This window comes from Macadamia integrifolia, unplaced genomic scaffold (assembly GCF_013358625.1).
Source record: "Macadamia integrifolia cultivar HAES 741 unplaced genomic scaffold, SCU_Mint_v3 scaffold_189A, whole genome shotgun sequence".
In the NCBI taxonomy this organism is placed as follows: Eukaryota; Viridiplantae; Streptophyta; class Magnoliopsida; order Proteales; family Proteaceae; genus Macadamia; species Macadamia integrifolia.
The window spans coordinates 191,054-214,734 of record NW_024870635.1 but is presented as its reverse complement, the minus strand read 5'-3'; the positions used below and the strand labels follow the sequence as shown (position 1 = coordinate 214,734).

Sequence of the window (23,681 nt, the reverse complement as noted above, 5' to 3'; positions counted from 1 at the left end):
GGGTTGTGACAGTGGGCCTCACATGCCATGATATTGTCTGTTTTAACTAAGGTTTACTACACAGCTTTAAAACGTGTCTCATCATGTAAAGGTGATTGTCAGTTATCTAGATATAGTCAAGGTGCAGTTGATGTGAAACTAAATTTTAGGGCACAACATTAATGTTTTCCATTATGCAATTATAATAACACAATTCTCACACATTCAGGCTCTGATACCAATGAAGTGCCATAGTCCACAGTGGGTCTTATGCATAATATTGTCCATTTTGGCTAAGGTTCGGTTTTAAAATGCATTTCATCATGTGAAGGTGGTTGCCACTTTTATTAACATTCCATGACCAAGGCGCATTCAATGTAGGACTAAATTCCTTGCACGTGTAGCTGACTTCATTTAGGTGGGATTTTCAAAGGTGTCATTATGTTCCTTTCTTTTTATTTTTTATTATTATATTTTACTCTCTCGTGGATCCATGTAGTTGACCTTATTTAGTTAGGAAAAATGTTGAATTATTCGTAATATACTGAAATTATTTGTGTCATTGATTAAGTATACTTATATGAAACCAAACTTTAATATGATAGTATTTTTACATATTAATATATTTTTTTATGGGACTGGGTTTTCTCAAAGACACTATGAAGAAAATGGTCATCGTTACACTTGGATGGGCATTTGAGAACAACGAAGGGCATTTTTCACTTCCAAAATATAAGGAGAGTAATGATGATAATAGATTTGTAGGTGACCACTTCACCGTGAGTGAAAAGAAAGCTTTTGAATTTTAGATATACAAAACAAAATTATAAAATGAGAGTCCATTGATTTCATTCATGTTTATTTTGGGGGTCAACCCACCTTACTTGCAACTCCACACCCTGCCCAAGTTAAAATAAAGATTTGATAAAATAGGCAATCAATAAAATCATTAGTCTGACTTGCACATGTATCTCTCAATTAAAATAATTAATGTGTTTGATAAACAGGAAAAAACAATACCGTTAATAAAAATCATCAATGTTAAGAAATAAAATTTATGTAATTAGGTGGTGACATATTAGGAATTTATTTTTTTCAATACTCACTAGTACAATACCAGAATGAATGATTTTTTTTCAAACTTTTCGAGTGTTATAATTTCATATGAAGAAATCACATATAAATATAATGGTTCTCCTCTACAACCTAAAGAGATAATACATCTATTGGTTCCTTTTAGATTGCATGGACGTTTTCATTGTTCTCATTGTATTTGTCATCCTCAACAAACTAACAAGAGTATACAATGAAGTCAGTACTTCCTTTCAAATTGCATTGGAATTAAAAATTGTAGAACCACAAATAAGTCTCACATCACTTACGCTTGAGCCACGGGATGCCCATATAAATGGCGGTTTCCTTAACATTAAAAGATGTTTTTTGAAGTCATCCAATGGCCGATATGCCTACTAAAATGGATAATATCTTGACATTGGGGACCCATTGTGCATATGTGGTACTTCATTGGTATAAGAGCCAGAGATATGAATGACAATGGAAGCATGGATGTAGAACCATGAAACCACGGATTAGACCCACTTGCCTGTGCATGAGCCACAGAATGTGCATATAAGTAGCAACCTCTTTTTAATACGTAATGACATGTTTTAAAGCTGTGTGGTGGTCCACTTCCTATCAAAGCAAACAATATCTTAGCATGTGGGACTCGTTATGCATATGTGACACTTCAAAAAATACGAAAAGCTTAAAATTTATCCATTTTTTGGATTAAAGAAAGAAGAAAGTTTTGTCTCATTTTGTTGATAAGTGAGTCAGGATAGTTGAAAATCGTATTTGCATAAAGTCTACTATGATTTGTCTCCAACGATTTTATAATAATCCATCAAAATGTATTCATTTACTGGTCCCTATTTGCCGACTTGCTTAGTTGCTCAAGAATCCCTAGATGCATTTTCTCATTTCGTTTAAAGTAGATAATGAGGAGAGATGATGAGGCAGATAATTGGTTCACTTCTACCATGAATTCTTTTCTACGGAGGTGTGCAAGTTCCACTTTTTCAAGTTGAAAGTGCTCAAAGTGAGATTAAAGATCGATGCTAACTAGTTTAACCCCGAATACCAGGGTCCCCAAGCAAACATAATCAGGTGGACTGCTATTTTATTTTTTAACTCCATGAGAGTTGGGCCCCTGGTGCTAAGTCTACTTTAGCTCCTCACTCAAACTGAAAATCATGCTTCTTTCATTTTTTATTAATGAAATTAGAGTACAATTGATTAGTCATTGCAACCACGGGTTGGACTAAACATACAATGACGTGGTAGTGTAATTTTTTTATTACTCTATGAGTGTTGACACGCGCCAGAACCCAGCAAGGGATGAGCCTAATGGAGAGAAGATTTAGTTTGTTTGGAATTTAAACTTGACTATGTGATGATAAGGAGAATATTCCACTGATTTGACCTTAATCTAATTGCCATATGGCAATTGTAGTAGGCATGAGAAAAGAATTCCATATAATTTTTTTTTTCCAGGTGAGTAGTCATCTAGGGAAGGTTAATTTGTTTTGGTCGGGGATTAAAAGTAGACAAAACTGGTAAAGAAAACTAAAATCAACAAACATATTCAAATTTTTCCATAATATTAGCATATATACAAATTAAGCCATCAAAGGCATAGGTTTAAAACACAGACTAGGGGAAAACAAAATCTACTCGGTTCCGATTCAATTCATTATTCAAAGCATTTTGAACAAATAATCAGTGTTTTAAAAAAAATTAAGAATTAATAAAATAGATTCTAAAAGGGAGAATGTATGTAATTCTTCCTGGTCTACTAACTGAACAAAAATTAGTAGTAAAAATAATAAAACTCACCAAACCAAGTGGTTCACCAAAAAAAAAAAAAAAAAACTAAAACTTGATTAGGTTCCATAATCTTAGAAGAACCTTTAAGGAATGAGATTTGAAGAGTTGGTTGATTAGCTGATTGCCAATTTGTGCAATTCTAAAAAATATGATTGGAAGCTTTATCTCTTATTTATTTATTTATTTATTAATCACTTAACTCCCACAAGCTAGCGAAAAGTGCTTTGATCAACAGTTATGATTATTAAAATCATTTTACTTCTGTCGACAAAAATTTGTTAGATTATATTACTTTTATGATCCGTTGACAGATGAAGTTGTGCCATTGAGTTCATCATAATTTAAGTTGTTAGTACTTATTATCTAGCTTATGTCTCACAAAACCCAAGGGGGTAGCGCAGTTGGTGAGCAACGAACTTGGTACGAGCCATAAACTCGGACGTCCTAGGTTTGACTCCCACTAGGCACACCTTGGGCCACTCACATGGGGGTGTTTAGTGCTCTTCATTGCTTTCAGTGAAAGTTGAATGATTCTTATTCAACCCTGGTATGACCCGATCCATACGGTTGTGGGGTCAGTATGGGTCCACGGGACTATTCAGGCCGAAGACTTGGATACCCATTGTTAGCAAAAAAAAAGCAAAAATAGCTTATGTCTCATTTCTTAGTTTCTTATGTATATAAATAAATGATTTATCTTAGATGTTAATAAAGTAGTTAAACAAACAGTGGTAGATAGGATAGTCAAGCCTAGCGATACTAATATAGATTTTTTAATTAATTATATTTTTACTTCCAATTAAAAGAAAAAAATTCTTCTTGTAACAAATCTCTAGGCAATAGTGATGTTCATTTTCCCTCTTTCTTAATATTAGTTATACAGCTAAATTTGTACAAAAAAAAAAATGTTATAGAACCAAATGTTGAATTCTTTTTCTTGATTTCCTTTCCCATATGAAAAATCATGAGATTGAGCAACTTAATTTGATCTAAAGACTAAAGAAACAACCAAACAGTTGTTTGGGGGTTAGGGTTGAGGGATGATGCTATCAAATACCCTTCATTTGAACTTATGGATTTAGTTTATGGTATCGGTGATGGTATTGGTCATCGTCGATTTAGTCAATACATATTGATATCTGACCATATTAGTTTGATTCTAAATCAAAACACCAATTGTCATCGAAAAAACATTTCAATACCATATAACCCAATTAGTGATATTGGAAACGGCTAATCCGATACCAATTCATAAAACCATAAATAGCATTTCAAAAAAATAAAGAAGATATTGGCAAGCGAACACTAACTCTTGGTGCTAGTGCACCCTAGTGGGAGCAGCCAAATGGGAGGGGGTGAGCGAGCATCTTCAGTGTTAGGCATTACGGTCTTTTTGTAGCCATTGTGTCTTGGTGCAGTTACATGCCAGAAGGTAATTTTCTTTCTTCCAAAAATAAAAAGAAGAAGGAAGTACCCATTCATTCAAAAAACATGGTAATAATTTTAAACCTAGAATTGCCTTAGGGCTTGGACTGACCTATTAAGTACCCGTTCTACATAAAGGCAAGGCTAGGGTTTTCAATTCTAGGTGCCACCTAGTAGGTTTGATCGAGCTCGACTACTTAAAGCTCGAATTGGCTCAGTCGATTAACGAACTGTGTCGGGCTCTAGCCTAACCTGATTATAATTGGTCGTTTCCGGTGCAAGGTTGCTACCGATGGCCGATCAACCTGGACCGATTGATTAATCACCCTTCTGTCTTGTAACATGTTATGTACTTATTTTAAAAGTCATTTTTCAATAATTTTTTTTTATTGCCATTATATATATGCTCGCTTGGCTCTTCAACAAGGCCTTACCTTTGGTGAAATCCACTTCCCTTCCCTTAGGCTGCGTTTGGTAATGTTTCGTGTCAAAAACAAATTTTAGTTTTCATGTCAAAATGTCGTTTTTTTTTTTTTGAACGAAGCTGGAACGACAAAAGGTAGTTGTCGTTTCGTAAATTCTCATTTTTTTCGTTTTTGTTTCACTTTTTATTCTAAAAAAAACGAAACACATCATAAATGCACCAAATGCTTTGGAATGAAAAAACTCCATAAACATTTTTTTAGAATGTTACCAAACGCAACCTTAGAGGTTGAACAGGGCCTTACCCTTGACGCTTGGCTATGGTCGGCTCCATGGGCATTGCCCTGGGCAAAGTCCACCTCCTTGTGGGAGATGGGCTATGCCCTTGGCGCTTGAACATGACCTTGTCCTTGGCAAAATCCACCTCCCCATGGGAGATTGGCTATGCCCTTGGAGCTTTGAACAGGGCCTTGCCCTTGGCGCTTCTAGGCTCGGTGGCATTGTCATTATTCATTACATTTTTTTTATTGGGTAATTTACAGCGCCACCCCTAGAGAATGTCACTATTATAAGAACACCCCCTCTGTAATACCAAATTAAACCCAGACCCCCTGACGTCAATTGCTGTTACGGAATATACCTTATATGCTAATATCAACTACTATAATTTTTTTATATACCAAAATGCCCTTACTAAATATGGAGTACCTAAAATACCTATCTAATAAGTCCCCATCACCAATCCAATAGCTACTATACCCTGACCCCAAATTGATACCTTCACGTTCAGAGCACCGGCGACCCAAAATAGAGCTAGAGACTATAAAGCTCTCTAGAATGTCTGCAATTTCCTACAAAAGTCCAAGACAAAGCTTGGGTTGACAACCATGGAGCTGCTTAACCCATCTCCCTTGGTCTCGGCGAATACTCCGAGCTTCCCTCTTCTTTCTTTTTTTTTCTTAGAGCAACAAATAATTTGATAGTTTCCAATTTCCCAGTTCTAGCAGGGGAAAAAAAACTTGATAGTCCTCAAGAACGGGTCATCTTTCACGTAACGGAAACAAAGATTTCAGAGAATACTAACATCAGCAGTATCTTGAATTCAGTTTTGTTGAACCAAATTGTATACATCATATCCTCACTAGACATTCAAGTAATTGAACATGAATCCACAAAACGCAGTAGATGGTTTCAGCTCATGAATTGACTTTATTCAGATCTACCACATATTCATCATAGAGATGGAAATAAAAACCATCCACGAGAAGCTTTTGCATTCCTCTCTTTGTTCATCAATGGAAAGCCTAATGATCATCCCATAACCATAGGAGTCATGCCCCTCCCAAGGATGCCGCCACCCAAGACTACGGGACCATCTTGCTTAGCCAAGTAGAATACCCAAAACCACACGATGGCTCACAAGCCCTTTCCGGTGATCGTATGCCATTGCTTAGGGCGATGCATGGTTAAACCTTTGAAAGTCATACTATGCCCATCGTCTGCATATCCTCCTCCCTGTCGAAACGCAACCCTAAAACGATGCAGAAGATAATGGAAAAAACGAAACAAACAATGCACAGGGATTTTATGAGGTTCGGCAAGGTTGCTTACGTCCCTGGTGAGATGGGATCCTACTTCACTATCAATGGAGAATAGGGTTACAACGCTCGTCTTCACACCTCTCAGTATTGCTTGCATTACAGAGAAAGAAACCCTCGCTACAAATATATAGCGAAAAAACCCTAATCCGGAAAGTACACAATTGCCCTCAAATAAAAAATTCGAGTGGGGACAGGCCCCCTACACCCCCTGCTATGCGGGGGGGCCTCCTGCCCCCCTTACAATCCCCACGGCCCACTAACTGGCTAGTAGGACCGCCGTCCTGTCTGTCTAGGTACTGCACCAGTACTCCCTGGATTAAACTGCGACGGAATACAAGACATCGTACACCAACACTCTCATCTCTTCTTCCTCTGTCTCTGAACAAGTTTTGAACACCGAGAACCCTACAGTAGGCTAAGTCATTTAAGAACAAGCACCACAAAAGGAGATGGGGAATGGGATCAAGAAGAGGAGACGTCAAACTTTTTGAGACTCCGAGCTCCCCTCTGAGAAGGATTTCTTTAACGCCATCAAGGCTATCAAATGCGTCATTTGCCACTTCTACTGCGAGAATTGGCCTTGCAAACTTTGCTCTACAAATCTCTTCTCCTTCGCTGTCCACTGCATAGTGAAGGAGAACACTGCTGACGTGGCGCTGTGCCAGGAAGTGCATCTCTCTCTCACTGTGCTCACCTCTGCGCTTGATGGCTTCCTCAACCGAACGATGAAGGTGAGTAGAGGTAGGGGTGAAGAGGATTTGGTAAAAATATGAGTATTAGTCAATAGGGTCTAATGGTCATTTTAACTCTTTACTTAACAACGATTGATGGCAAGAGGTCAGAGTCTAATTTGGTATTACAAATGGGGTGTTCTTATAATAGTGACATTCCCGTGGGTGGCACTGTAAATTACTCTTTTATTTTTTGTAAAAATTATTCATTACATTGCCCTCGGTGAAAAACGGGTAATCCAGACTCACGTCCCGGCTCCCTTCGTAAAACAAGGCATGTTGACCAACGTGGACCACTCTGCGGGTTTTGTCTGTTCATCCAGCGCAGACAACTGACGAGTTTTCCCCCGCGAGCTCCAAAATTCGAAATCCGCAGTTCATCCTCTGAAATCTGAATCAATCCGATAAACGATATACGAAGGACGAGATATCCGTCGATCCAATCTTTAATCGTACATCGGATCATCTAGCTTCGCGGGTTTCATTGTTAGCGTCGGTGCTACCGTCTTGAGTGATGGGGAAGTCTTCTCGCAAAAATTTTGCAGTTTTTGATTTCAAAGAAGAAGATGAGCTCGTCGAACCTGCTGCCGTTCGATTAATCGAGAGGATCAGGAGCAATGGGGATGACAATCCTGCCATCATGAAGTATGAATTCCTCCAAAATGGTAAGTTCCGAATACGAAACCCTACGCATTTACTTATTTACGTGTTGATCATCGTTTCGAGATTTTTAGCTATTGTATAATTTCTTCGGATGATGTATAGTTTCAAATTTGAAACCTTTTTTGTTTATTCTTCTGCTCTTCGTCTATTCCGAGATTTTTGGCTGCTGTATGCCGTCTAGGATGAATGTCGATAAGTGAATATGGTTCAATTCGTGTACTATAATATAGTTGGACTGTCATTGCACGCATTTTTATTGTTGATACTGTCATTTGGGAGGATGCTAGTGTTACACTATATTTAATTTTTGGGATAAGTAGTTTCCAGCTGGAAAACTGATCGGAATGTGAGAATCTAATATCATGAATTCTTAGTTGGGTGAATTCCTTTAATATATGCTTGGCGAAAGGTTGGAAAATTTAAAAGAAGATTTTGGGCCTGGAAAGAACCTACTGTAAATCTTCAAGGCTTCAACTGCCTTTTGTTTGAAGTTCTTATACTCCTTCAGGATACAACTGTTTGACGTGGAGTAAATGTATTACAGAGCTAATTGTACGGGTTACTTTTGTTTCTAGGGTAGATTGGAGAGATGGCAAGGTTCAAGGAGATCCATATGCCATATTGTGAGGATTCATGCTTTGACGTCGTTGCTTTCTATCTCATTGCAGGGATTTCTGGATTGGCGGAAGGCCTTACTCATAAATTATCTGAACAAGAAGTTATTCAACCGAGTCTTTTTTGGTTCTTAATATCCATCTTAATCAGCTTGGTCTATTTTTCTGTCTCTCGGTCAAGTGTTGGTGTTAGCTATAACTGTTGAGGCAGCTACTTGGGCCTGTCAACTTGTACTTTATTATTCTCTCTTTATCCGATGAATTTAGTTTTTGAAGGAAAAAAGAAATTTCCTCCTAAATATACAAGGACCTCTATACTTCCTTCTTAAGATGCCAAGTCCTGTTATACCCTGAACTCTACAATATATATATATATATATACTAGTAAAAATACACATGCAAATGCACATGGGGGTCCTAATTTTTTTTTCTTCTTACTTTTCTTTTTCCTCCTCTTATAGATATTGAGAGGACCTCATTACAAAAATAAAACATTTACAAAAAGGATTCTGAAGAACTACTACTGCTAGAATGGGTTGCATATTTATGGCATTTTATTACTTCTATATGTGATATCACCCCAAATCAGCACCAACAGCTACAGAAACTTCAAGTTAATTCAATTGAAATGATAATTGTACTAAGAGAGATAAGAAATTAAGAAGATCAAACCATTAAGATTACATGGATATCATAAACAAGAACCACATATGCTACATAACTCACCAATTTTAATCGACAGTGAGCCAGCTGTCTGTGCAATAAAAAAAAAAAAAGAAGAAGAAGCAAAAAGAGAAAGAGCTTCAAGTATGAAAAAGGGATATAAAACCACAAAATAAAATGCAAGTACCTCAAGCTATTAAATGGTAAGAGCTTCATCGTGAATGGGGTGGGGGCATGTTGGAAGGTTTGTGACTATTTGCTATTTAAAAAGAGACCCTTATGACGACCACATAAGAATCCAAGAAATACAGTAAATCTCTACAGATTGTGGCTTGTTTAGCCACTTCAGCAACAGATCATCCATTCTGGTGGTGTGAATACAACTACAAACAAAGGAAATAGTCCCACCCACTACCCACCAACAGGTCCGTTACTTCTTTTTTCTCAGTTAAGCCTAATACATCAAAACCTAAAAGTCCCTTGGCCCATGGCCCTCTATACATGTGCTTCTGTTATTGGCCATGGACAAAACCTCAAGGTCCTGAAAATCCTCATCATGTTTCCAATTTATCAGCCTCAGAGCCTACCAAATTCTTTCTTGGTCATTAAACTCTTTTGGTACATTTCATCTTAAACCCTAATTTCACCTTGTTGAACAATAATACTTTTTTGGCTTCCTTCAATGGCACATTTGCTAAGGAAAATTAGCATTAGGGTTTTGAAGGACATTTGAGCAATAATGATTTGGTTTCATTTTTAATTTAGAATCGAAAGATGAAGGCCAGGCCATTGATTATAAGTAATGTTTCACTTGCACATCAGAAAAACTATTCAAATTGGATAAAATAAATAGCTTAATAAATAGCCATCTTCAGTAAAGAATTGTTTGGGAATATTATTCAAGGCTCAGTTGTAGAATTGAAAGCTATGCAGTGGGGGGCTAGAACTTGGTCAGAATAGGAATGCTTTTCATAGGGTTTGCCATGTTAAAATGTTTCATTCTATTCAATTACAGCGAATAGACTTAGTAGCTCAAACTTAAAGCATTCAAGCTCAACCACACACAGATAATAAAAAATAAAAATAAAATAAAATCTGAAGCTCAAGAGAAAGATCATTTGAGATTTAAAGCCAAGTTGTCATTTATTGAATCGCAAGATTGTCGACAAGTTCAACATTCTCCTTTTTGTGAGAATTCTTGTTTAGATTCAATCAGAGATGGATCGGCACAAAACCCAGCAAAGAAAACTATAAAGCATTTCTACAGAATGTCTCTACTCAGAACACTACGTTTCAAATAAACTCTTATGACAAAGCACCAGATCAACAAAACACTTACCAGTTAAACCCTGCTGAAGAAACTCCAACTGAGACTTAACACCTAAAAGAGAAAGAGAACAATATTAGTCATAAGCTACACAAAACCCTGATCAACCATTGCAAGCAAAAAGGAAAAGAAACTGTTACTTAAAAACCAAGTCTAGCCAAACCCAGATCAATAGTTGCCAACAAAAGTGCAAAACAGAAATACCCATCTCATAAAACATCATTATACCAATAATGAAGATCAACATTAGATAAGTACCTTGTTGAATGCAGAGAATCATGGGGGAATAGCCCTCAACCAAAGTACTTTTTGAAACTTATTAGATAGCTTGAATAGGAAAATATTTCCCTTAAAAACCCCAGCATTTCATTTCTCATCCTCCCCAAAAGAAGATGAAGTAAAGGAGTACCCTGGAAGATCTTACTCCTGCCAGCAATACTCCATGAGACCAAATTCAAAAAAGCAAACACATCTCCATGTAAAAAAAAAAATTCATTGTTTTGTATTCTTCCAGCACAGCTCGTAATTTCTGGAATTCTTTTCTAACAGATGTTATGGCCTATGGATTGAATGAGCTATAATGAAGAATATTATGGATATAACATGCCAGGAGATGTCTCCCACACAAGAAACGTACTGCCATGCAAGTCCTCTCTCCCACACGGTTCTGTGGATGAGGAATCCACAGTAACCAGCGCCGATCAACAGTTTGTTGCTAACCATCACTTGTAAAGAATCCTACTACCTGTAAAAACTCTAGAATGAGTAAACTCCTACAAAGTGTAAACTCTTGTAAACGATACCTTGTGGATGTGGAGTATCTGAACTTGAGAAATGCCGTGCCAGTGATCCAAGAGCAAAGGAAGCTGAAGTTGAGAAATTTTGTGCTACTGTAGTGGCCCTTTTGTGTAATTGAGAAATGAGAAATCTGAAATTGAAAAATTCTGGGGTATTGTAGTTGATCTTTTGCCTTCTNTGCAAAAAAAAAAAAAAAAAAAGAAAAGCGAATGAGCTTCAAGTATAGAAAAGGGATATAAAACCTTAAAATAAAATGCAAGTACCTCAAGCTATTAAATGGTAAGAGCTTCATCGTGAATTGGGGGGGGGGGGCATGTTTGAAGGTTTGTGATGATTTGCTATTTGGAAGGAAACCCTTATGACCACATAAGAATCCAAGAAATACAGTAAATCTCTACAGATTGTGGTCTGTTTAGCCACTTCAGCTTCGGGTCATCCATTCTGGTGGTGTGAATACGACTACAAACAAAGGAAATAGTCCCACCCACGACCCACCAACAGGTTCGTTACTTCTTTTTTCTCAGTTAAGCCTAAGACATCAAAACCTAAAAGTCCCTTGGCCCCCTCTGTCCATGTGCTTCTGTTATTGGCCATGGACAAAACCTCAAGGTCCTAAAGATCCTCATCATGTTTCCAATTTATCAGCCTCACAATCTATCAAATTCCTTCTTGTTCATTAAACTCTTCTAATACATTTCATCTTAAACCCTAATTTCATCTTGTCGAATAATAATACCTTTCTGGCTTCCTTCAATGGCACATTTGCTAAGGAAAATTAGCATTAGGGTTTTGAAGGACATTTGAGCAATAATGATTTAGTTTCATTTTTAATTTAGAGTCAAAAGATGAAGGCTGGGCCATTGATTAAAAGTAATGTTTCACCTGCACACCAGAAAAGCTATTTCAAATTGGATAAAATAAATAGCTTAATAAATAGCCATCTTCAGTAAAGAATTGCTTGGGAATATTATTCAAGGGTCAGTTGTAGAATTGAAAGCTATGCAGTGGGGAGCTAGAACTTGGTTAGAATAGGAATGCTTTTCATAGGGTTTGCCATGTTAAAATGTTTCATTCTGTTCAATTATAGCGAATAGACTTAGTGGCTCAAACTTAAAGCCTTCAAGAGCAACCACACACAAATAATAAAAAATAAAAATAAAATAAAATCTGATGCTCAACAGAAAGATCATTTGAGATTTAAAGCCAAGTTGTCATATATTGAATCGCAAGATTGTCGACAAGTTCAAATTTCTCCTTTTTGTGAGAATTCTTGTTTAGATTCAATCAGAGATGAATTGACAGAAAACTCAGCAAAGAAAACTATAAAGCATTTCTACAGAATGTCTTTACTCAAAACACTACGTTTCAAATAAACTCTTATGACAAAGCACCAGATCAATAAAACACTTACCAGTTGAACCCTGCTGAAGAAACTCCAACTGAGACTTAACACCTAAAAGAGAAAGAAAACAATCTTAGTCATAAGCTACACAAAACCCTGATCAACCATTGCACGCAAAAAGGAAAAGAAACCGTTACTCAAAAACCAAGTCTAGCCAAACCCAGATCAATAGTTGCCAAGAAAAGTGCAAAACAGAAATACCCATCTCATAAAACATCATTATACCAATAATGAAGATCAATATTAGATAAGTACCTTGTTGAATGCAGAGAATCATGGGAGAATAGCCCTCAACCAAATACTTTTTGAAACTTAATAAATAGCTTGAATAGGAAAATATTACCCTTAAAAACCCCATCATTTCATTTCTCATCCTCCCCCAAAGAAGATGAAGTAAACGAGTACCCTGGAAGATCTTACTCCTGCTAGCAATACTCCATGAGACCAAATTCAAAAAATCAAACACATCTCCATGTAAACAAATTTCACTGTTTTGTATTCTTCCAGCACAGCTCGTAATTTCTGGAATTCAGCTCTAACAGATGTTATGGCCTGGCCTATGGATTCAATGAGCTGTAATGAAGAATATTACGGATATACCATGCCAGGAGATGTCTGCCACACGAGAGATGTACTCCCATGCAAGTCCTCTCTCCCACACGGTTCTGTGGATAAGCACTCCACAGTAACCAGGGCTGATCAACAGTCTGTTGCTAAACTTCACTTGTAAAGACTCCTACTACCTTTAAACTCTAGAATGAGTAAACTCCTACAAAGTGTAAACTCTTGTAAACAATTGGTTATATGATACATTGACTCAACCCTATCAATAGATAAGGGGAACATTCAAGAGACCATAAATGCTTCAATTGACGTCAAAACCAAAATGTTAAAAGCGTGGTTACAAATATAAGACTTACCATCTTAAGTTACCTAACAAATGCAGATGAATTCAGAAGATGATATAAGAAACTGCTTTCCAATTAAAAACAATATGCATACATAGAAATTTGATTACCACCCACTGTTTCCTCAACTTCCTAGGCACTGGTTCAGCCATTCAATGGCGGATTTTTTTTCTCTCCTTAATTTTTGGGTGCCTTCTTAGGACCACCCAAATGGTGGATATTACTCCTTGGTGATTGTCCCCTCATCTACAATAGTCAGGGGGTGGCACCTTGTCAGAAATCTATGTTTTGTTATCATTATTTGTTTATTTGGTAAATTAGGGTGTATAGAAACAAATGAAAATGCATTCTTTTATTAACTGATGGGGTACTTATAATACTTCAAACAGTGAAATTTAGAAACAAGATCATCATGGTCGAGTCATAGTTGCTTCAACTTTCAAGCCTAAGCAAACAAATAAAGTTTAGTTTGGGAAGCGTACCTTGTGGATGTGGAGTATCTGAACTTGAGAAATGCCGTGCTAGTGATCCAAGAGCAGAGGAAGCTGAAGTTGAGAAATTTTGTGCTATTGTAGTAGCTTTTTTGTGTAATTGAGAAATCAAAAATCTGAAATTGAAAATTCTGGGGTATTGTAGTTGATCTTATGCCTTCTCTCTGGTATATAAGGAAGGATAGTGTATTATAGAGATAATATCATTTTTGAATGGAGATAAATTATAATTAACGTTTCCCCTGTGGCAGTAACGTTCCTCTCCATAATTGTTCACTCCCTCCCCACCCTCCATAATTCTCTCTCTCTCTCTCTCTCTCTCTCTCTCTCTCTCCATCTCTCCATAATTATTTTGTAAAGGGGGAGATTTTAAAAAAATCTTTAATAATTAGGAATCAAATCGTGGGACCATTATTTGGGGATTTTATTATTATGCCATTTACTAAAAATAATAATAATAAAACGTGGAGCACAAAGGTGGGGGAGAAAAATAGGATGATTTAAGGAGGAGCAATAGCAAGTATGCCCATGTTTTTTGTTTTAGCCCATGTCTTTTTTTTTTTAATGGAGAGAGAGAAACTTAATAATTACTTCCCTCTCCATAATTGTTCACTCCCTCCCCACCCTCCATGATTCTCTCTCTCTCTCTCTCTCCATATTTACCTTTGTAAATCTCCCTATTTTTTTCTCCCCCACCTTTTTGCTCCATGTTTTATTATTATTATTTTTAGTAATGGCATAATAATAAATCCCCAAATAATGGTCCAACGATTTGATTCATAATTATTAAAAATTATTTTAAAACCTCCCCCTTTACAAAATAATTATGGAGAGATTTACAAAATTAAATATGGATGGAGAGAGAGAGAGAGAGAGAGAGAGAGAGAGAGAGATTTAAGGAGGAGCAATAGCAAGAGTGCCCATGTCTTTTTTTTTTTTTAATGGAGAGAGAGGGAAACCTAATAATTACTTTCCTCTTTCTGTTCCACGTTTTTTTAATTATTATTTTTTTCTTCTATTTCGAGGGGTTTTTTGGTCCGTTGGAAAGTTTTTTTGGTAGAGGTCGATGGTCTTTTTTGTCTTTTTGAAAAAGTATACCAAAGATAGGGAGTACGTACTTTTTAATAGTAGTATGATATATTGGTTTAAAAATATATATTTCATTTGGACCCCCCATATAGGTTCTAGGTGTAGCAGTCACGTTGAGTGCTTAAACATCTCCTAAGAAGAACTCCAACTGCAACTAAACTTGCATTTATATTACAAATTGCATGTGATGCACCTTTCTTTTTTCAACATAACTAATGTTGGATTTGGTTAAAAATTCTAGTGGATAATGAACATAATATCTGTAACTGCCCATTTTTTTTGGGATAAGTAATAGATTTCACTAAGAAAAAGAAGAAAGCAACACAAGGCTAATATACAACCACAAAAAGCACCCATCCAACAAAGGTTTTGGGTACCCTCGGCATTGAATACAGAATGGGGACCTAAGTGCAAAGCATTTCTAGTATCGCCAGCCTTAGCCCATGGTTCGAGGTTTCGTAAGATTTCGGCAGGTTTAGGTGAAAAGTTTTGGTTTTTCCAGGTATCATAACGAATGTCATGCGAAACACAAGGTTTACCAAGTTTTAACCGAAATTGAAATTTATTGTAATATGGTTATAAGGTAGATTTGTCCATAGGGGCATTGCTGTACTTGTACTCATTCTTATGCGCAACAGATATATCCAAGTGAGCCAGATATGACAATCAATAAATGTAATGATCTAGCGACTACCAGATACAGATACACAATAGGCAGGGCCCCACACATAAGAATGGATCAACGAAAACTGAACCAAAATTTTTATTATCAGAACTTGGATAAACACTTCTAGTTTGCTTGGAACAAACACAAGCATCATAGAAAAGATTATTCAGATTAGACCGTTTAAATAAACTAGAAAAAACTTGGCTAATGTGCCCAACAGAGGATGTCCCAAACACCGATTCCACTGATATAACTCGGACAATGTAGAGGAAGAATCTATGTGATGAGCCTAAGTAGGAAGAGTTGAAGATGAACCACTATCAAGCAAGAAGAGACCACCACGCACTTCACTGCTGCCAATCGTTGCCCCCATCACCAAGTCCTGTAAGACACAATGTGAAGGAAAGAAGGTGACTTTGTAATTCAAATCCCTAGTGATACTACTAATAGATAGAAAGTTAGAAGAATAGTTTTGGGTACATGTAAAGCCAATGATAAAGATAATAAGGAAGAACGCTGATAGCCCCCTTTCCTGAGACAAAGGATAGGGAACCATTAGCCACCCGAACTTTGTCTTTACTTGAGGACAGAGAATACTGAAAAACAAATGACTCAAAGACCCAGTCATATGGTTAGTTGCACGGGAGTTGATTATCCAAGGAATGGATACAACAGACGCGTGGTGACCAGCAAAAGAAATACCTGAATTGGCAGAGTGGGATTCAGATGTAACTGGCATAGAGACAACAAATGATGAGGGCTCTAACTTGGTCATCAGACGAGCAAAAGCAAGAGCTCATCCTGTGATAAAGAGGTAAAGAGGTACCAGTGGAGGCCATAGTTATTAAGGTGGAAAGGCGACGAGGCGTTTGAGGGTCTTTCAAAGCGCTTTGGCGATAGCATGGGCATAAGGCGTCATCTTATCAAATAAAGAGTTCTAGTGTTTTTTCTATTGTTTTATGTATCCAACTACACAAAGTCACAGACACATAATACTCTCCATTTAACAAAACAATACAAAAGTTACACAAACATATAATAGTCCATTAAAGGTAGTAAGCTACATAAACATATCAACAGGCCATTAAAGGTAGTAAGCTACACAAATATATAAATTAACAGTCTATTACAACAATAGCAATCTCAATCAATATATGCTAACAGCTCATTATAGAAATAGCAATCTCAATCCATATATAGATATAGGGCTTGGATGGGCCTTTCAGTCATCCAAGCATTACAGTCCTATTCTTACTGTTAACACTTTCCTTTTGCACATTGAATTTCTCTAACTCTTTTCTTGTCATAATTCTCTAAAATTTTCTTGTAGTTTCACAGGGAGAAATAGAAACCAATAATGCATCATATATAGATCTAGATGAAAGTGATATCAAGCACAAATGCAGCAATTCTGGTTTGCATGATCTGAGTGCTCCAGATAGAGAATCTGCCACTAAACAACGACTGTCTGGTTTGGATGCTGTTCTTATATCTAAGTCTACAAGTCATGAACCAATTGCTCATACCAGCCAAGATACCTTTGAATCTGGGAATACCTTTTCTGGACAAACTCCCATTACAGTGAGAGCTTTAAGTCCAGGCATACCTCCAACAGGGGACAAGCGATCAAATTGCACTTTTCTGGACCCTTCATCTGATGTATGTGGATTTCTTTACTAAGTTGTGGTATTAGCTTGTATGTACATTTTGGGGATCCTTATTTTTGTTTTCCATCTTGAATTGCTGCAGAATGAGTCAGTTGGAGTGATTTCTGATGATGATGGAAGGATGAAAGGGAGTTTTCTACCAAAATTTTCTGATAATGTGGAAAATGAAGGTTAATAACTTGTCGTATTGTGCTTTTTTAGATTGTTGCCTTAAATTTTTGTTAATATCTCGTTGCTTTTTGCCTTTTGAGATTGTTGCTTCACGATTTTGTTTTGACGGTTCTCTCTGTTCCGACATGAGGCTTCTTGACGTTTTGGTATCTCTGGACTAAAATTTTTTGGTCAAATGACACAAAATTCAATATTTTCTTCAATGCTATATATTGGATTTTAGCTTGAAAGGACTGACAAGTTTAGATAATATTATCTGCAATAGTATGTCATCCAATATATAGTATGATAGAAAATGACCTTAAGGAGTCTAATACCCTACAGTAATGAACTGACTATACATATACACGAAATGTTTTTTTCCTATATTTGACTTTTTTGTATATGAGGTTAGTATTTCGGTTGAGGCACCAGACTGTGCAATTTTGGAAACCAGAATTAACTTTACAACTTAAGTTTCTGTATCTGTTCATAATTTTTTTTTTTTTTTTTTTTGCTTCTTGGATGTTTCAATCATTCTAACTGTGGCGTAGTATACTGCACAATGCCATTTCGTAGGGGAACCAGCATCGGATCATTGTTTCAGCGGTTGTGCAATGGTAAGATTTTTTCCCCTCCCTTTTCATTTGAAAAATAATTTGAGGCATATTTATCAGGGGGAAAAAAAAAAAAGAGAAAAGAAAAAAGAATAAGAGTTAAGGATATCATGAGGGCCCAAATAGAAAGTTCTAGAGATCCAAATAGTAATTTCCATGTCTTCTTGCGTCATGACCTCTGATCATTATTCAACCTCTAATTTTGTCTCCCTGATTCATCAATATTCTCTCTCTGCTTGTGCATTTTTATTTACTTAGAGCAGAAGATACACAGGAGGCACAAAATCAAGAGGATAAGCAAAATTTACAATGCTTTAAGTGGCGGAAATTTATATTCTTCTAAATATGAAATTTTATGGGAATGAAAGAGAAATGCAAACAAAGCTAGGCCATAGGGGTTGTGTTTCAACTTTCAAGCCTAAGCATCTCCCTTATATATACTATTAATTCAGGCTCAATATAATTTCTTCAATCAGAATGTTATTATTTCTCCCGTTGCTAATGTAACAACTTCACCTATATTTTCAGCTCTTAAATCTAGTTGATTGGTCATATTGTTACCCTTTACCTTTTACATCCTGTTGTTGACCCTATTAGTAACCCTCTGATTCAAAAGGTTAGTGGTTTCTCTAAAGTTTCTGCATCGCAGGGCTCCCTTTCACCTAATTTCATCCCCAATTATAGTAAACATGGAAAAACCTTGTCTCTGTGAATCATGACCGAAAATGAGCAGGACTTCTGGCTTTGAATTCACTTCCTCCACGGGTATTGGGTATATTCTTGATATGAATCTAAATTATAGTCAAAGTTTTCTTGTTGGAGTTATCTGTTGTTGGAATTAGGTTAGATAGATATAAATGATGGATATAGTTCCTTGATTCTGTCTATTTAATGGGGCATAGAAAGAGCTTACCGTGAATTTAACAACTAGTTTAACTTCTCACCTACGAAATAAGATAGGCTGTGTCAGCCACTGAACTGCTACCACACTGGACCATTAACTTCCCTCAGTTGGCCATGCCTTGTGCTTGTTCGGCCCAAACCAAATTTCATACCTATTGAACTCTTTCTTAAAAGGTGCAGATACCATAATGGCAAGGCATATGCTGTTAGCTAGCGAATAAGTCAGCCCACAATATCAGAGAGTGAAGGGAGAAAGAAAGAAGTCATGGTGATACAGTGGCTTTAAAATGGCTGGATAAACATGATAGGCTTTGGAACCAATGCCCGAAAGATGGGTTTATATTTGGATCCAAACATGGCCCATCGTTGATGGTTATTTAGCTAATAATTTAGTTGGGGGTTTACTTAATCTTTGAGAGGCATTCTTGCAATTTAATTTTAAAAAAATATATCAAATGCTAGCTGTGACTAGTCATGGGATTATTCTGGTGTTAGTAGTTGACTATGCTATGTTATTTATTTAACTTGGACTAGTCTTGACTCTAGTATGACCTCAAACAGAGCTGTTTGGAGGGCAAAGATCCATGTAGCTGACCGCTTTTAGGTGGGATGCTCCTGTGGTGGTGCTGTGTTTTTCTTTTCCTGTTTCTTATAATTTTACCCTCTCGCAGATCCATGTAGCCAACCCCATTTAGTTGGGGAAAGGCTGAGTTGTTGTTGTTGTGGACTTGTTTTGGAAGAGTCAAGACTTCTTATTTCTGGCTTACATAAAGGCATGTGCCCCAATCTTTTGGATAATTTGAATGAGATATTCTTTTTGTGAAAAGGTGTGTGCTGTGAGAACTCCTCTACCCCTCTCAACCTATTCTCTTTCTTTTCCTTCATTTTTCTTCTCCCCTAGAAGATTGGTTCCTCTATTCTTCATTTCATCCCTTATTTCTCTTTTTCTCCCTCCCTGTGACACTCTGTTTTCCCCTTCTCTTGGATTGCCGTTGGTACTGAAACAAGGATATTCTGCTGTCTGGTCTTCTCTGTAACAGGTCAACAATATTTTCTCTATTCTGTTAATGAGAAATCAAGAATCTGATCTGTTTCTGAAACCTAGTAATTTACTATCCTGTTTCTGGTCATCTGGGTTATGTTTTTTTTTTTTTCTTAATCTGTTTCTATCATCATTGAGCCCCTTTTATAGCCATTGTATTTATTTATATTCTTGGGCCTGTGAGCAGTTGACATCCATATATTCTCTAGCAGAGGATTATGGGACATCAAACTGTGTAACATGATCTGCAAGTGATTGTGTTCAAAGAACCACCATTATGAGATGCTTGTGATTATCATGCCAGCTACTTTGGTTGGCTAATTCAAACATTACACATCCGTTTGAGTTGGCATGAACATGGATGAATGTCAGCAGTGCCTCCCTGACTGCCTTTACTGCAGTCCTCAAGGTTAAGTTTCAGACAACTGTAATGATTTTTTGGGATATTGTCTTCCTCAGAAGATAGTTGAATGGGAGATTTACTGAAGTTACTGGGTGCCTTGATTTTTCCCTCTTCAATTTGTCCTTATCTGGAAAATGGACATGATCATTATGAACTTGAAAGTGTCCTCTTAAGTGTTCATGGGAATTGCTGTCTCCTTTTTCCTGACTGTTATCAAATTTGTTGCAGCAGACTTCATTTTTCTGAAATTTTGTTTTCCTCTTCTTTTGAAAGGGGTAGAATGTTTCTTAATTCTTTTTATTCTTTTGGCTGCGCTTCCCAGGTCAACATAAACTCGGTTGTTATTTACCCTGATTTTGTTAAATATGGCCCATACGTGGATGCCTATTCTACAGAATCCCTGTTAATATTTTCGTGCAGTTTCATCAAGCTTGAAGGTTTAACTGCATGTGGAAACAAGGAATCTTTTACCTTTGAATGGGCAATTGGTGATGTCATGGAGATTGAATCACAATGGTGCGAAATGGTAGGTTCTAACAGTCTTGTTTTGTTGTCTGTTGTGCTGCTACATTGTGTAATCTTAAATTTGAAGTGTTTTCTGTTGCTACACCGCATATTCTCCATCAACAATCCACTGCCACCCTTACTTGGCCGTTGGCTGGTGTTTTAGGCTGAGACTGCTCTAGTTAAACTCCGTTTAAATGAATCAGATGCAGCAGGAGCTGAAAATGCAGATGATACTTCAGGTCAGGATTTGCAAAATAACCTTTATTCATGGTGTTATTTACTCCATTTATTGAATTAAGACTGTGAGGCATGCCTTTTTAAGCAGCATGGGTTTCATTGAGCTTTCCATCAGATTTCTTCATTGACTATTTTTATTTCTTTTGGAACTCAGATGTCTACATCATATTTCTCTCATGAAACTTTGTTATTCATTCCCTTACCTGTTAATATTCGTGTCTTTTGAAGTGGAGGGGTTTCAGTGTGCAATATATTCTTGACTTGGCTGGCTAGCTAGCAGGTATTGAGGAGGGTTTTCAAGTTCTAATTTATGAGCCATTGGAAGAATGTCATCTGATTCAAATGAGTCATGATCCTTGTTTTTGTAATTGAATGCTGGCTTGTTTTTCAGGCTGATGAGTCAGCTCATTTCAGCCAGCTTTGGGGTTCTCCCTGGCAACATATGATATTTCCCCTTCTTGGTTGGCTCTGATGGGTAATGCAAATATTTAATTACTTAATTGTAGTGCTGGTTAAGCATTACAAAAACTGGACATATTGAAAACTCGTTAAAAAAAAAAGAGATTTCTCTAAGCTTTCTTTGTCCTTTTTCCCCCCCCCCCCCTTTTCTTTGTTCTTGGGTAAGCGAAAAGTAACACATTTTTACGAGAGGGAAAGAAGAATGTAGAAGTATGGCAGCATCTCAAATACAATATTTATCAACAAATGACTCTAACCAAAGAAGCAAAAATATACTTATACTTTGTGCAAGTATCCTTGGATAATGTTAACCCACTTGGAAAACCCTGGGGAAGCCACAGATACGTTGAACTACTTCTTTTCTAGCACCCATCTTCCAAAATAGTCTCCAAATTAGTAATCACCTGTGGACAATAACTTTTTCATCAAATATCTGTTTCTCTCCAAAGCTGATGAAAAGATAAAAGCTGAAACCTCATTCTTCACCAAATTTCCTCTATCTGGAAGGAGCAGCAATAACATCTCAGTAGATACTGCAAAAAAATGAGCAAGACATGTGAAGGACGACTAAAGGTGGTTAAATTGTTAACAAACTGTATGAAAAATTGTCAGCAAACTGTATCAAAGACAGAAAAAAAAAAAGACAAAAAAAAAAAAAAAAAGAAAAAAAAAAAGAAGAAAGTGAAAAAGCTATCAAAGGCACCTCTGGATCATCGTTTCGAATGCGGATACCGCTGAATAGACCACTGACATGCATTACTATGGTAGAGAATACCGTACTCTACCAAACTCCTTACAACTGATATGAACATTCAAAAGCAATCAGCACCCCGTAGGGGACATGTAAGTTGATGCTGAATGTCCCTATATGAAGGCCAATAGCAAACCCAATTACAACTCCTTTGACCTCAAATACAGAACTTTTACCACCAGCTTATTTGAAGTGTACACTCAGAATAAGCTAGTAAGTCTATCTTCGATGTCTTCTGCTTCTTCAAACTGGCTAATACAGGAAACAGAAGTGTCGTTGGAGACTTAGAATTCTTTTTTCCTAAAGCCCATTTGTGGAACTTGTTTGTGAACACATCGAATAAGTCACTTATGATAGTGCAGCACTTCCTTTCAGAAGCTATAACATGTTTGGGTAAACTTCTTTGTCTCTTCTCATCATCTTGATGGCGGCCGCTACTTTCTCTCTCTCTCTCTCCTAGAGTCAAAACAACAAAACAATACAAACTTATCTGAAAGACAATATCCTAACTGTTGAATGCCCTAAAATGAAATCGAGCCCTTTACAACTTAACATTTTTTTTTCTAATGCAAAATATTACCTTTTCAGTTACTAGATCTCAAATATTAATTTTATGTATAACCTGCATCCAGGTGTTATGGAATTGATTTTTGGAGTCTCTGACTGTCAGTGGTCTGAGAAACAGGAAATGATCACATCATTGCATGCAAGATACAGGTCTATATGGAATGTTGTGCTTGGGTGAGTTATCCAAATATGTAGTTATATCAGGTTGAAGATTGCATTTTCTGCTTACATGTAGTAATGGAGGTTCCTTTGGACTGGTGGTCTGTAGGGGAAAGTCTTACCCTTTTTCTGATAGGAAAGTTGAATCCCCTCCGCACTCTCGCCAAAACTTAATCGTTATTTCCTTGGAACTCTAACTCTTTGACACTGAAAAGTTAGTTTCAGGCGCATCAAATACATATATAACTATTTGTTGGATTATTTATCTAGCTTCCTTTGTTCTGCATCAACAACTGTATATTTTTAACAAGTTGTAGCAGCCAATATATTATTTTTTACTTATGAATAAAAAATGGTGCCAAGTTATATTTTGATGAATGCCGAAATTGCTCATTTGGGTAGTAATAATGTTGTTGAGCATAGCGGTAGGTGCTATTCATAACACTGGTCTTGGTAGCACTCAGTTTCCAACATTGCTGAGGCTTTAGGCTCTCTTTGGTTGGAAAATTTCAACTTTAGGGAGCTATTTCATTTTCTCAGGCTGTTTGGTAC

The 23,681-nt window shown here is 36.8% G+C and overlaps 1 protein-coding gene across 3 annotated transcripts in view; it reads left to right on the top strand.

Moving 5' to 3' along the window:
• The first annotated feature begins 7,297 nt into the window (after window positions 1-7,297).
• Window positions 7,298-23,681, top strand: part of LOC122071091 (probable ubiquitin-like-specific protease 2B) — a 95,338-nt gene continuing 78,954 nt past the window's right edge. For 2 of the 3 annotated variants that reach the window (XM_042635368.1, XM_042635366.1), the window contains exons 1-7: window positions 7,298-7,710; window positions 16,998-17,326; window positions 17,417-17,504; window positions 18,064-18,104; window positions 20,772-20,975; window positions 21,120-21,195; window positions 23,036-23,144. In XM_042635368.1, the coding sequence (XP_042491302.1) occupies window positions 7,560-7,710; window positions 16,998-17,326; window positions 17,417-17,504; window positions 18,064-18,104; window positions 20,772-20,975; window positions 21,120-21,195; window positions 23,036-23,144 (998 nt within the window). In that variant the 5' untranslated portion in view covers window positions 7,298-7,559. The remainder of the gene's footprint in view (window positions 7,711-16,997; window positions 17,327-17,416; window positions 17,505-18,063; window positions 18,105-20,771; window positions 20,976-21,119; window positions 21,196-23,035; window positions 23,145-23,681) is intronic. The other variant, XM_042635369.1, reaches the window with a different exon arrangement.